General features: G+C 35.5%; 1 protein-coding gene across 1 annotated transcript in view; it reads left to right on the top strand.

The window, feature by feature from the left end:
• Positions 1 to 13,660, top strand: part of COL6A5 (collagen type VI alpha 5 chain) — a 109,392-nt gene extending 95,732 nt beyond the window's left edge. The window contains exons 38-39 of the mRNA XM_061194690.1: positions 11,523 to 12,212; positions 13,560 to 13,660. Of these exons, the coding sequence (XP_061050673.1) occupies positions 11,523 to 12,212; positions 13,560 to 13,660 (791 nt within the window). The remainder of the gene's footprint in view (positions 1 to 11,522; positions 12,213 to 13,559) is intronic.
• The last annotated feature ends 1,082 nt before the right edge of the window (positions 13,661 to 14,742 follow it).

Here is a 14,742-nt window from a genome sequence, read left to right as displayed (position 1 = left end):
CTAATGTGTGGCAACTTTTCCTTCTTCACAGCTCCCTCCCAGAGGTGCAGGTCCCATCCCTATTTATTTGTCTCTGTTTTTTCTCTTTTCTTTTTTCAGGTACGTGGGGATTTTCTTGCTTTTTGTGAAGTCTGAGGTCTTATGCCAGTGTTCAGTAGGAGTTGTTCCACATGTAGATGTATTTTTGATGTATTTGTGGGGAGGAAGGTGATCTCCACATCTTACTCCTCTGCCATATTGAAGGTATCTTTAATTTAATTTCTAAAAATTCCTGCTTATAACTCATTTAGAGGACATAAGACCAGAATAAATTGGCCTTATAAACTGCTTATAAACTCATCCAGATGCCAGAGCAAAAACTAACACCATTAAAACCAAAATACCACTATTTACAATAGCCAAGACATGGAAACAACCTAAATGTCCATCAACAGATAGATGGATAAAGAAGATGTGATGTATATATACAATGGAATATTACTCAACCATAAAAAATAATGAAATAATGCCATTTGCAGCAACATGGATGGACCTAGAGATTATCATACTAAATGAAATAAGTCAGACTGAGAAAGACAAATATTATATGATATCACTTATATATAGACTCTAAAATACAACACAAATGATATTATTTATGAAACAGAAACAGACTCACAGACATAGATAACAAACTTATGGTTACAAAAGTGGGAGGGATAAATTAGGAGTTCATGATTAAAATATACACACTGCTATATATAAAATAGATATACATCAAGGACCTTCTGTATAGTACAAGGAACTACACTCAATATCTTGTAATAACCTATAATGGAAAAGAATCTAAAAAAGAATATATATATATATGTATAACTGAATCACTTTGCTGTATACCTGAAATTAACACAACACTGTAAATCAACTACATTTCAACAAAAATTTTAAAAAAACAAAGATCCATGTGGTCTGGGTATAAATAACTCCTAAGGCATGCATGACTTTTCTCAGTGTGCTGGTACCTTTCTGTAGATTGTTGTTTCAGAGTGTGACATAGATGGCAAGAGTGAGTTGTTTGGACCAAGTGCCACCTAGAAAAGTCTAGGCCAAGAAAGATATTTATTCTGTCTTCAGGGAAAATTATGAAGTCGATTTTAAGACAGTGACTCCTACTTGTTCAGGCAAGTGGTGGAGAGAGGAACACATCTAACAAAACAAGAGATTGAAAAATATGTCTCTATTTCCCTTTGGCATAAAATCAATGACACACAGTCAGAGACACATAAGAGACCATAAGAGACTTGTGCCCCAGCCTAGAGCTTGACCAGTGGCCTCACCAGACAGGCCTGGGTTGGCAGTGTGAAATGGAGAGGTGTGTAAGTCATTCCAACTCCTCTGCAGTTAAAGTATGCATAAACACAACAGAATGAGCTTGTACGCATGTCCATTGTGTTCCACTAATATCAGCTGACTTTGCATTTTTTGGAAATTCTGGTTTACAGAATATAGTATCATGGGTAGGATTTTCAGATATCTGAGACTTTTCTCTGTTTTTTTCCCTTCTAAAAAATATATTTATAGAGTGCTTAGGATATGCTAGGCACTGTGAAATTTTTATTTAATTCTCTCAAAAACCTTATAAGGTTATAGTTTATTATAACAATTTTATAATTTTTTAGATAATGTAACAGAGGCATGGGAGAGACTCAGAATCACAGAGCTAACAAATGGTATAGACTGACCTCAAACTCCAAAAGTTCTGCTCATAACCACTGTTCCATAATGCCTAGAGAAGAAAATACTGCAAATTTTATTTAACGGCTTACTTTTGGAAGAAAACTTTCTTTAGTAACTTCAATCACTAGGAATAGCATTGACTGAGACCCTTGTTCTTCAAACCAAGTCCTGGGCCTTTGGCAAGGTGGCTAATGTGTTCCTTAATGTGTCTGTTCCACCCTCAAATCTGATGAGCAGTTCTTCTGAAGGTGTTACACAGAGCTGGGTGCAAATCCTGCCTCTACCACTTACAGGCTGTCTTTTCTTGACCAAGTCATTTGCCCCCTCCAAGACTCAGCTTGCTCATCTGTAAAATGGGTGCAATGATAATTTCATCCTTATAGTGCTGTGTGGAATATTAAATGAGAGGAGATAGGCATGGAGCTGAGCACAAGACCTGAAGCATACTGGATGCTCAATTCAATACTGAGAAAATGGAAAAATTGAAAAAGAAAGCATTGCCAGACTCATAGGAAGTCTTATAAAAAAGGTTAACTTGAAAAATATCTGCTGCAGTCCTTGTGGACAGAAATGTACATATAAAGTAGCCACAATTGTGCATATAGCTTGCCTATAGAGAACACATGGCTAATTTTGGCCCCTGTACAAATTCCAAGGCAGACCACAAGATAACGCATGCATATCTTGAGATTTCTCACAAATACCATAGCTCCACAGCATATGCAATCCCAGTCCAGATGGCTCAATCTCCCTCAATTCCCTTTCCACCTCCGCTTCTCCCAAAATTTACTGGAGTACACCTGGCCCTGTGGCTTAAATCTCAGCCGAAATTAGGCTAATCCCTGTGGGGCACTTCCCTGGAAATCCAGCTGCATCCCTCATTCCTTTCAAGCCATAACAAGTGAGCAAACCCTTCCTCCTCTGCCATTCTGAGGAAATTCTTCCACAGAGTTAGAGATAAGAATTTGGCATGGTGACATTTCCAGAAAATACACAACATTGCTCTGAGCTGTGGGTAATCTTTATCCACACTTCTGCCAGATTTTCTTGAAGGAAAATGTTTTTAAAGGCCAAATCTTTCCTAATAAGATAATTTAGACTCAAAGCAGAATAATCATAGGTGATTATTTAGTGTTTGACTAAATTTTAAAGTTCAGCATTTAACTTCTTTGATTCTCATGCTAATCCTGTAATAGGTAGAGAACCTATTTTTAGAGATTTTAGAGGTAAAATATACCTCTTTAGAAAATAGTTCTGCTGGGTACTTTGGAAAAGGATTGAGATTTTGCTCATTTATAAAGAGAAAACTGGAAAAAAAGAGTACTATTTCTGGTGTGGGCAATGTATGAAAAAATATTTTACTAACATGGTAAGTCAACCCTTCCTCTTATTTTAATGAAGTATAGTTTATTTACAATATTATATTAGTTTCAGTTGTACAACATAGTGGTTCAATATTTTTATAGATTATATTTCATTTAAAATTATTATAAAATATTTGCTATATTCCCTGTGCTGTAAAATATATCCTTGTAGCTTATTTACTTTATACATAGTAGTTTGTACCTCTTAATCCCTTACCTCTATCTTGCCCCTTCCCCCTTCCCTCTCTTCACTGGTAACCACTGGTTTGTTCTCTGTATCTGTGAGTTTGTTTCATTACATTCATTTATTTGTTTTATTTTTTAGATTCCACATAAAAGTAGAAACATACAATATTTGTCTTTGTATGACTTATTTCACTAAGCATGGTATCCTCCAGGTCCATCTATGTTGTTGCAAATGGCAAAATTTCATTCTTTTTTTATGACTGAGTAATATTTCATGTGTGTGTGTGTATGTATATGTATATGTATATATATATATATATATATGTAATGTCTTCTTTATCCATTCATCAGATGGTGGACACTTAAGTTGCTTCCATATCTTGGCTATTATAAATAATGCTGCTATGAACATTGGGGTGCATGTATCTTTTCAAATTAGTGTCTTCACTTTCCTCAGATACATACCCAGGAGTGGGATTGCTGGATCATATGGTAGTTCTGTTTCTAGTATTTTTGTGTGTGGAACCTCCATACCGTTTTCCATAGTGGCTGCACCAATTTACATTCCCACCAACAGTGTAGGAGGGTTCCCTTTTCTTCACATCCTCACCAGCATTTGTTATTTGTGACTCTTTGATGATGGCTATTATGACAGGTGTGAAGTGATATCTCACTGTGGTTTTGATCTGTATTTCTCTGATGATTAGCAATGTTGATCATTTTTACATGTGCCTGTTGGCCATCTGTATTTCTTCTTTGTAAAAAGGTCTCTTCAGGTCTTCTGCTATTTTTTTGATTGGGTTGTTTTTTTGATATCAAGTTCTACGAGCCCGTTATATATGTTGAATATTAACCGCTTATCAGTCATATCATTTGCAAATATTTTCTCCCATTCAGTAAGTTGTATTTTTGTTTTGTCGATGGCTTCCTTTGAGGTGCAAAACTTTTAAGTTTCATTAGGTCCCATTTCTTTATTTTTGCTTTCTTTTTTCTTTGCCTTAGGAGCCAGATCCAAAAAATTATTGCTACAATTTATGTCAGAGAGTGTTTTGCCTATGTTCTCTTGTAGGAATTTTGTGGTTTCTGGTCTTATATTGAAGTGTTTAGTCCATTTTGAGCTTATTTTAGTATATGGTATGAGGAAATTTTCTAATTTCATTGTTTTACATGTAGCTGTCCAGTTTTCCCAGTACCACTTATTGAAGAGGCTCTTTTCTCCATTGTATATTCTTGCCTCCTTTGTTGTAGATTAATTAACCATAAGTGTGTGGGCTTATTTCTGGGCTCTCTATTCTGTTCCATTGATCTATGTGTCTGTTTTTGTGCCAGTACCTTGCTGTTTTGATTATTGTAGCTTTGTAGTGTAGTCTGAAGTCTGGGATGGTGGTATCTCCAGCTTTGTCCTTTTTTCTCAATATTGCTTTGGTTATTCAGGATCTTTTGTGGTTTCACATGAATTTTAGGATAATTTGTTCTAGTTTTGTGAAAAATGTCATAGATATTTTGGTAGAGATTGCATTAAATCCACAGATTGCTTTGGATAGTGTGGACATTTTAACAATATTAATTCTTCTAATCTACAAACACGGGTTATCTTTCCATTTATTTGTATCACCTTTAATTTCCTTCATTCATCAATGTTTTATAGTTTTCAAGGTATGGGTCTTTCACCTCCATGGTTAAGTTTATTCCTAGGTATTTTATTCTTTTTGATGTGATTTTAAGCAGGATTGTTTTCCTGCTTTCTCTTTCTGAGAGTTCATTATTAGTGTATAGAAAAGCAACAGATTTCTGTATATTAATCTTGTATCATGCAACTTTACTGAATTCATTTATTAGTTCTAATGGTTTTTTGGTGGAGACTTTAGAGTTTTCCATATATAGTATAGTGTCATCTACAAACTGTGACAATTTTACTTCTTTCCTTCCAATTTGGATGCCTTTTATTTCTTTTTCTTGTCTGATTACTGTCACTAGGATTTCCAATACTATGTTAAATAGAAGTAGCAAGAGTGGATATCCTTGTCTTGTTCCTGAATTTAGAGGAAAACCTTTCAGCTTTTCATCATTGCATATGATGTTAGCTGTGGGCTTGTCATAAATGACCTTTATTATGTTAAGATATGTTTCCTGCATATCCACAGTTTTTGCTTTGTGTTGTTTTGTTTGCTTTTAATTTATTTTTTTAAATTGAAGTATAGTTGATTTACAATGTTGTGTTATTTTCAGGTGTAGATCAAACTGATTCACTTATGTGTGTGTGTGTGTTGTATACATATATATAGATTTTTTCAGATTCTTTTCCCATACAGGTTATTACAAAATATTGAGTATAGTTCCCTGTGCTATAAAGTTTTTATCATGAGTGTATGTTGAATTTTGTCAAATGCTTTTTTGCATCTATTGAGGTGATCATGTGATTTTTGTCCTTCCTTTTGTTAATGTGGTGTATCACACTGATTGATTTGTGAATATTGAGCCATTGTTGCATCCCTGGCATAAATCCCACTTGATCATGGTGTATGATCCTTTTTATATATTGTTGAATTAAGTTTGCTACTATTTTGTTGAGGATTTTTGCATCTATATTCATCAGAGATATTGGCCAGTAATTTTCTTTTTTTTGTAGTGTCTTTTTCTGGTTTTGGTATCAGCGTAATTTTGGCCTCCTGGAATGAATTTGGGAGTGTTCCCTCCTCTTCAATTTTTTGGAATAGTTTGAGAAGGATAGATATTAACACTTTGTTGTACGTTTGGTAGAATTCCCCCATGAAGCTGATCAGTTCTGGACATTTGTTTGCTGGCAGCTTTTTGATTACTAATTCAATTTTACTACTAGTGACCACTCTGTTCAGACTGTATATTTTTTCCTGATTCAGTCTTGGAAGATTGTATGTTTCTAGAAATTTATCCATTTCTTCTAGGTTGTCTAATTTGTTGACATGTAACTGTTTTTTTTCTTTAATTTTTATTGGAGTATAGTTGATTTACAATGTTGTGTTACTTTCTGCTGTACAGGAAAGTGAATCAGTTATACATATACATATATCCACTCTTTTTTTAGATTCTTTTTCCATATAGGTCATTACAGAGTATTGAGTAGAGTTCCCTGTGTGATATAGTAAGTCTTTATTAGTTATCTATTTTATATATAGTAGTATGTATGACATGTAACTATTGATTGTAGTATCTCATGATGTTTTGTATCTCTGTGATATCAGTTGTAATTTCTCCTTTTTCATTTCTACCCCTTCCTCTTCTACCAGAACTTTTATGAAATACTTTTCCTTATGTTTTAACAAAGTGTGTTGATTGGCCTTTTTTAAAAAACCAAAATGGAGATCCTGGTGGCAGAGCAGGTAATGATTAGTAAATTCCAGGATTGTAAACTCAAAAGGAAAGAAATGTCCACTTAACTAATCTTCACACATCCTGACACACTATTGCCAAGAACTCTAGAAGAGGTTTTGGCAGTATTTTAGGGCTAAAGTATATTATATTGCATCCATTGCATAGACAAATATATTTATGCTTTTGTCTACACTTCCAGTTTTATATTTAGTAATTAAGAATCTTGATATTGATCAAAAATTCTAAGAATTTGAAACTAGGTTCTTGGTGGAGGATTGGAGGTCCATAGATTTCAAACAGCTCATGAAATGTAAAATCCTGTTCAATGACTATGAATGTATTGATAAAGGAAAAGTCTGGTACATTAATGACCAGTTCTTAGTCCTTTGTAAGAAGGGAGAGAATATGGGAATATCTCAAACAAGATGGTTAGTTCTCATCTATTAGAAATGCCCAAGGTGAAGTAATAGGAACTGGATTTACCTACCAATTGAAATAACAAAAAGAAAAAAATATATATATATATGTATATGAAATGAAACAACAATTGTCAGGACACTGGACTTCAGGAAATAAAAATAAAAGGACACTGGACTTCAGGACACTGGACTTCGAGAAACCAATGATATGAACCCTATGATTTCTCCAGCTTACTGCCAAGAGAGAGTTTCCAGGCCATGGTTCAGGAAGGGGAATTCAGGTGGAACCCAATATACTCCTTGAGATGAGGAAACAGAGCTGAGAGTTCAGGGAGACCAAGGTAGTAAGAGTTCACAGGACAGAACACCAGAGAGGAGAGAGCTGTGCAGAGAGAGAAACCCAGAGCTCTACAGAAGATGCCCCTTCATCATTCATCAGAGTGCTGATAGCATGAGCATGTGAGGAAATGACCTGAGCATGGGGGAACATTCTTCTGAAAGGATTAGAGGATAATGCCCATTGCTCACAGGGCCAGGGATAGTGCCTGTTACCACCAGCGAGACTGGAAAAACTCATAATTCATAGAGTACTGGGAAGAAAATTCAGGAAGGTCTTGCTTCAGTAGTGGGAAATAAATAGTCTTAAATTAAGTACCACTCTGGACATACCTAACAAATCATAACAGCAAGACCCAAAAAGATCAAACCATTTTCATGTAACTTGACTGCCTCCCAAAACAAATCATATGGATATTTATAAGAATATAAAACTATCCCATATCCAACAAAGCAAATTTCATAATGTCTGGCATAAAAAGCAGAAAGAACCCATCATCAAAAGTACAATCACTCAAAACCAAATCAGAACTGACAAAGATGTTAGAATTAACAAAGAAATTAAAACAGTTATTGTAACTATACTCCATATGTTAAAAAGTTAAGCAGAGACATGGAAAATGTAAAAAAAAAAAAAATTAAACAGAATTTGTAGAGATGAAAGCTGCAGTGCCTAGGATGAATAATACACTGGATGGGATTAATGGGAAATTAGATTTGATAAAAGAAAAGACTAGTGACCTTGAAGATGTAGCCATAGAAATTATCCAAAATAAAACTCAAGGAGAATAAAGACTTTAAAAAAAAAATGAAAAGATCCTCAGTGGGTTTCAATACCTCTCTCAATAACTGACAAAAGAATAGACAGAAAATCAGCAGGAATATCATAGGCCTGAACAACAGTATCAGTTAATTTGACCTAATTGATATTAATAGAACACTGCACACAAAATAGCGAATACACATTCTTTTCAAGTACATGTGAAACATTTACCAAGACAGACCATATTGTAGACCATAAAACAATTCTCAAAATTGGAAAGGTTTCAAATCATTCCAAATATATTCTCTGACCAAAACAGAATTAAGTTGAAATCAATAGTAGGAAGATCTTTGAAAAATCCCCAAGTATTTGGAAACTAAATAAAGCACTTCTAAATAATCCATGGTCAAAGAAAAAAGCAAAGGCAAAATTAGCAAGTATTTTGAAATAGATGAAAATAAAATCACAATATACTAGAATTTGTGAGATTCCACTAAAGCAGTACTTAGGATGTCATTCATAGCATTAAATGCCTATACTGGTAAAGAAGAAAGTTTTCAAATCAATGACCTCAACTTTCATCTTAAGAAATTAGAAAAAGAAGAACAAGTTAAACCTAAGGTAAGGAGAAGAAAGGAAGTAATAAAATTAAAGCAGAACTCAATGAAATAGAAAAGAGAAAATCAATAAAACCAAAAGTGGTTTTTTGATAAGATCAATTAAATTGATAAACCCATAGTCAAACTCACCAGTAGAAAAGAAATTACACAAATTACCAATATCAGGAATGAGAGAGGAGAAATATTCTACAGATATTAAAAGGATAATCAGGGAATATTATAAGCCGTTTTTGCCTATAAGTTAGAGATTTTAGGTGAAATAGGCAAATTAGTTGCAATGCACGAATTACCAAGCCTCACTCAAGGAAAAGTAACCTAAATATTCCTAAACCTATTAAAGAAATTGAATTTGTAGTTCAAAACTTTCCATAAAGAAAACTCCAAGCCCAGATGACTTCACTGTTGACTTCAACAAAACATTTAAGGAAGAAATAATATCAATTCTACATAAACTCTTCCAGAATATTAAATAGGAAGGAATGCTTACAAACTCATTCTTTGAGGCCAAAATCAGACAAAGACATTACAAGTAAAGGAAACTACAGACCAACATTCCTCGTGAACATAGGTGCAAAAATTCTAAACAAAATGTTAGCAAATCAAATGCAACCATATTAGCTTGATGTGGCAATCATTATACAAGGTATATTTATAGCAAAACATTGTACACTTTATTATTAATTTTTTTCATTCAATTTTAAAAATTTTTTATTGAAATATAGTTGATTCACAATGTTGTGTTAGCTTCAGGTGTACAGCAAAGTAATTCAGTTATACATACATATATATGTGTATCTATATATTCTTTTAAAAATCCTTTTCTAGTATAGGTTATTACAACATATTGAGTATAGTTCCCTGTGCTATACAGTAGGCCCTTGTTGATTATCTATTTTACATATAGTAGTGTGTATATGTTAATCCCAAACTCCTAATTTATCCCTCGCCCCTCGCTTTCCCCTTTGGTAACCATAAGTTTCTTTTCTGTGTCTGTGAGTCTATTTCTGTTTTTGTAAATAAGTTCATTTGTATCATTTTTTTAGATTCCACATATAAGCAATATTATATGATGTTTGTCTTTCTCTGTCTGACTTACTTCACTAAGTATGATCATCTCTAGATCCATCCATGTTGCTGCAAGTGGCATTATTTTATTCTTTTTTATGGCTGAGTACTGTTCTATTGTGTATATATACCATATCTTCTCTATCCATTCATCTGTCAATGGACACTTAGGTTGCTTCCATGTCTTGGTTATTGTAAATAGTGCTGCTATGAACATTGGGGTGCATGTATCCTTTCGAATTATAGTTTTCTCCAGATATATGCCCAGGAGTAGGATCACTGGATCATATGGTAGTTCTATGTTTAGTTTTTTAAAGAACCTCCATACTGTTCTCCATAATGGCTGCACCCATTTACATTCCCACCGACAATGTAGGAGGGTTCCTTTTTCTCCACATCCTCTCTAGCATTTCTTATTTGTATACTTTTTGATGAACATTGTACACTTTAAATATATACAAATTTTATTTGTCAGAAAAAAATCCTACAATAGATAAAAAAAGATAATGTGGAGTTGACCCCAGGAATGCAGAGATCATTGAGCATTCAGAAGTCATCTGATAGTATTTGCCTTGTTAATAACATTATCCCTGGTGTTGCTTTTCTGCATTCTATTTCAATATTAAGCTTTTGTGGCATTTATACAGGTTAATCAATTCATTTGTGAGGGTGGTTGCTGTGAGGATTAAATAAAGTAATAGATGCAAAGCATGAATAATGGGCCAAGCACAATTGGACAGTAATAAGTTTTTGCCAGTTAGGAATCTACTTCTTGCTTGATTAGGTTCACAAACATACTTCTTTCATAGAAAAAAAAGAACATTGACCACGTCCTCCTGTCTTTCTGAGCTGAAATTTCCTGTTGTGACCTCACCAACCAGCCATCGTCCCCATGATTGTAGACATGGTTTCATGACCCTTTAGAGCAGAGCCACTTGAAGTGCTGGCCTCCAACAAGATAAGAAGTTAGCATCAGAGTGTAACTGGGGCACTGTTTCCTTCCTTGAGAAGGTCTTGATACAAAAAATAAATAAATAAAATAAAATCAGATGAAATAATTTGTGTGCTTAGTGATGTAGTTGACATATATCATGGTGCAAACTTCTTATCTTGTCATGGGCCAATAAGCTGTTTGCGGACTGGTACTTTGAGTACCAAGGTCTTAGAGTATGTCATGTCTTACACAGAATTTGGATTCTAAAGTCAGCATTTATACTTCTTCTCATGACATCATACTATGGTGCATATTTTAAGCATGTATATAAAGATGTCATCAATAAATGTGACTTTGACATATTTACTTTTCTCTTGGGGTCATTACGTATAATGAAATCTCATGCAGTATGTACTCCAAATTTTGTAACCATGTGGCATGCACTAAAAATCACTGTATGTTTTTCACCTTGCATACGAAAATAGCTGGAGGATCCATCAATCCTTTGACAAAGATCAGAGATGGGGTAGCAAATAGGTTTCTTCACATGTGACAATACCTGTCAAGTGGTAATGGCTCTCCACACACTGTGTAGAGATGTACTTAGAGAATGCATCTGGGAACAAGTACTGATATTGATTAGTAACGTATACCATGGGTGTGGGAATGAAGTATGACAACACCTCATGCTGTGTATTGCCATTCTTGGCTAGGAGTTTCAAGGTTTTCCTTCTACTAAAAATAGTGACTTGAGTTATTCTGTTGCAGGACAGGAAAACCATGGCAGAAAAGAAGAACCAGGTCCTACTTATGAACTTAGAGATGCCTCTCTTCAAGAATATTACATGGATGTGGCTTTTCTCATAGATGCTTCCCAAAGAATAGGAAATGATGAGTTTAAGGAAGTGAAAGCTTTTATAACCTCAGTGCTTGATTACTTTCACCTGGCCCCAGATCCACTGACCTCCACCTTGGGAGACAGAGTGGCAGTCCTGACCTACTCTCCTCCAGGCTATATGCCCAACACAGAAGAATGCCCCATCTATCTAGAATTTGATTTGGTTACTTACAACAGTATACACCAAATGAAACATCATCTCCAAGACTCCCTTCAGCAGCTCAATGGAGATGTTTTTATTGGCCATGCCTTACAGTGGACAATTGACAATGTCTTTGTAGGAACCCCCAACCTGAGGAAAAACAAAGTTATCTTTGTTATATCTGCTGGTGAAACCAACCCTTTAGACAGGGGAATCTTAAGAAATGTATCTCTGAGAGCCAAGTGTCAGGGCTACTCCATATTTGTGTTTTCCTTTGGTCCTCTACACAATGACAAGGAATTAGAAGAATTAGCCAGCCACCCACTGGATCATCACTTAGTCCAGCTTGGCCGAACCCACAAGCCAGATTTGAACTATATCGTCAAATATGTCAAGCCATTTGTTCATTCAATCAGACGTAAGTCACTAAAGTTTTTCTCTTCTGTTGCTTTTCCAATGGATACCTCTTTGTACAATCCACCAGTTGACTTAGTAACATGATTCTCACTTCAGTCAAGAGTGGTGGAGTCTAGGTGTGAGTAGGAGGCAATGAGAAAACCACAGAGAAAATCCCAGGTCCTAGTGACCTTGAGCTCTGCTGTCCCACTGTCAGGGTCTTTGCCAGAAAGTGAAAAGTGTCTTTTAACCCTAATCTGTGTTTACTATGTGCCAAGTTTTTTAAAGGATTGTATCATTTAATCCTCAGGACAGCCCTCTAAGGAAAGTAGAATTATCCCCATTTTACAAGTGAGAAAACTGAGGTTCACAGACATTAAATCAATTGCGCAAAAGCTGACAGTTAATAGTTGGCAAATTCTAGACTCAATCCTATGCATTCTGACCCCAGAGCTGTGCTCTAATCCATTAAACTGTACATCAATTACTAAAGCTTTAATAAACGATTACAGTGGTATCACTGTAATGAATAATACCCCACTCCTACCACCCTCCACCTACTCCAAGGACTTCTGTTTCATCTTGTCACTGTAAATCAACTTTGCTTCTGACTTGAATTCTTAAGAGCCATGGGGACAAATCTCTTCTAGAGCCTCTGTCTCAGACAGCTGGCTCAGGCACAGCCAGGCAAGGGGTTTAAGGGAGTCTTTTCACAGTAGGCATTTGAGAGAGACTGCCCAGTCTCTGTCCATGTGCTGTAATTCCAGACATGATTATAGTAGCAAACCTAAGAGCTTGTAGCATCAAGCAAGTCCGGGCCTGTGTTGGGAATTAGGAGTGTGACAGAGGCCACCCTGAATGGTTGTCTGTAGCTCCTGCGAGTTTAATGGGGAATCAGAGAGATGCAGATTTTCTGGCACTCATAAAGCCCAGGGCTCATGGAACCCTCAGCATCTTGGCACTCAGGATTTATATTTAGTGACAAGCTTGTCACTTGCAAAAAAAATGATGCCTTCTTCCAACCTCAAGATAAATAGGGCAGACAATTTCAATAGTTAATACGGTCTTCTAGAAATATCTTCCTTTTAGAGTGAGAAAACCGGATGTTATAAGGGATTAAGAGATATCCTTGAATTATATTGCAAGCCTGTGACACACAGAGCATGAGAATTTTTGACTCAATCACTGCTATATCTCACTGACTTTGCCAACAAGGTATTTCAAAGTCAGAAGGTGCATACTTTGCTGAGTCCCTTATAAAATTAACTTGCTCTTGGAAACACCTCCAACCACAGGAAAAGATGAACTGACTTTGGGTGATAGAATGTGGAAGGATAAAATTTAGACTAACCACCCACTCTCTCTCCAGGTGCCATCAACAAATATCCCCCTGCAGATATGAGACCCAAATGTGTTAACATCACCTCTCCCAACCCAGAGAATGGTGGCACAGAAAACACTGTATTGTGAGTTGACAAATTCACAATTTGGGTAATACTACCACTGGAAACAGTCCTTAAGAAAATAATTTGAAAGAAATGGCATTTTAGTTTTCAGGATGCAAGTTTCGTTGTGGGGTGTGTGGGTGTGTGTGTGTGGGGGGGGTGTGTTTTAAATGTTCCTGATTCGTGACAACACCACAGATCTGGTGTTAATAGTACATAGAATATGATCCATATTTGAAAGAACCATGTTTCCAATTTTGTAGCTTTTATGAAAAAAGAGACCCCTATTAATGCCTTATTAGTAACTATATCATATCATTCAAATATTGGGTACTGTTAAAACAGAAAACATATAATATAAAAGGTTAGATGTAATAGTTTTAGAGCAGAAGAAAAAGATGAAAAAGAAAAACTCACAAAGCGGCAACAAAAACTTTTCCTGTTTCAAAAACAGAACCCATATGGAGACTGGCAGGAAGAATTTGTTTAAGTTTGATTTCTCAAAGTCCAACCCTAAGTACTCAGTAAAAATTCAGTGATGAAAATAATATTGGTTTGGAGCACTAAACCATGGGCACAAATGTCTAATTTCCCTTTGGAATTAAAAAGTTGCCCCTCAGTCAAATTTCATCCACAAACTGCATTTGGACTATTCCAATAACATGCATAAAATTGATTCCTGTTACATTATCTGTCTGTATCTACACTGAATCCTGAAAGGGACTTGGTTAACATATTTTTCATCGTTTTTCTCTGTCACTTCAGCCTTCTTCCTGAGGTATATGAAATAGAGATGGAGAACAGTGAGCCTTTGGGTGAATTAGATTCCCAGCAGCAGCATTTCTTTGAATTAGGGAATGGTCATAGTAACAGTTCTGGGACCACCACTGATTTGGTCCAGAGGTTATACATGCTCTCTTCAACTAGGGAACTGATGATGAAAGACAAGGAAGAGGCACATTTGGAAGAAATTACAGCTCTAGCAAGTGTCAGACAAGATGAAAAATGTAACCTGAGTGCATTAGAGTTGACAACTCTGAAATACCCTTGTTTGTTTGGATTTTCCCTGGTAGAAGATGAGCAATGAGAACTCATGGAGACAAATAG

This window comes from Eubalaena glacialis, chromosome 6 (genome assembly GCF_028564815.1).
Source record: "Eubalaena glacialis isolate mEubGla1 chromosome 6, mEubGla1.1.hap2.+ XY, whole genome shotgun sequence".
Taxonomy (NCBI): domain Eukaryota; kingdom Metazoa; phylum Chordata; class Mammalia; order Artiodactyla; family Balaenidae; genus Eubalaena; species Eubalaena glacialis.
The sequence above is the reverse complement of the archived record's forward strand: the minus strand, read 5'-3'. Positions and strand labels throughout refer to the sequence as shown.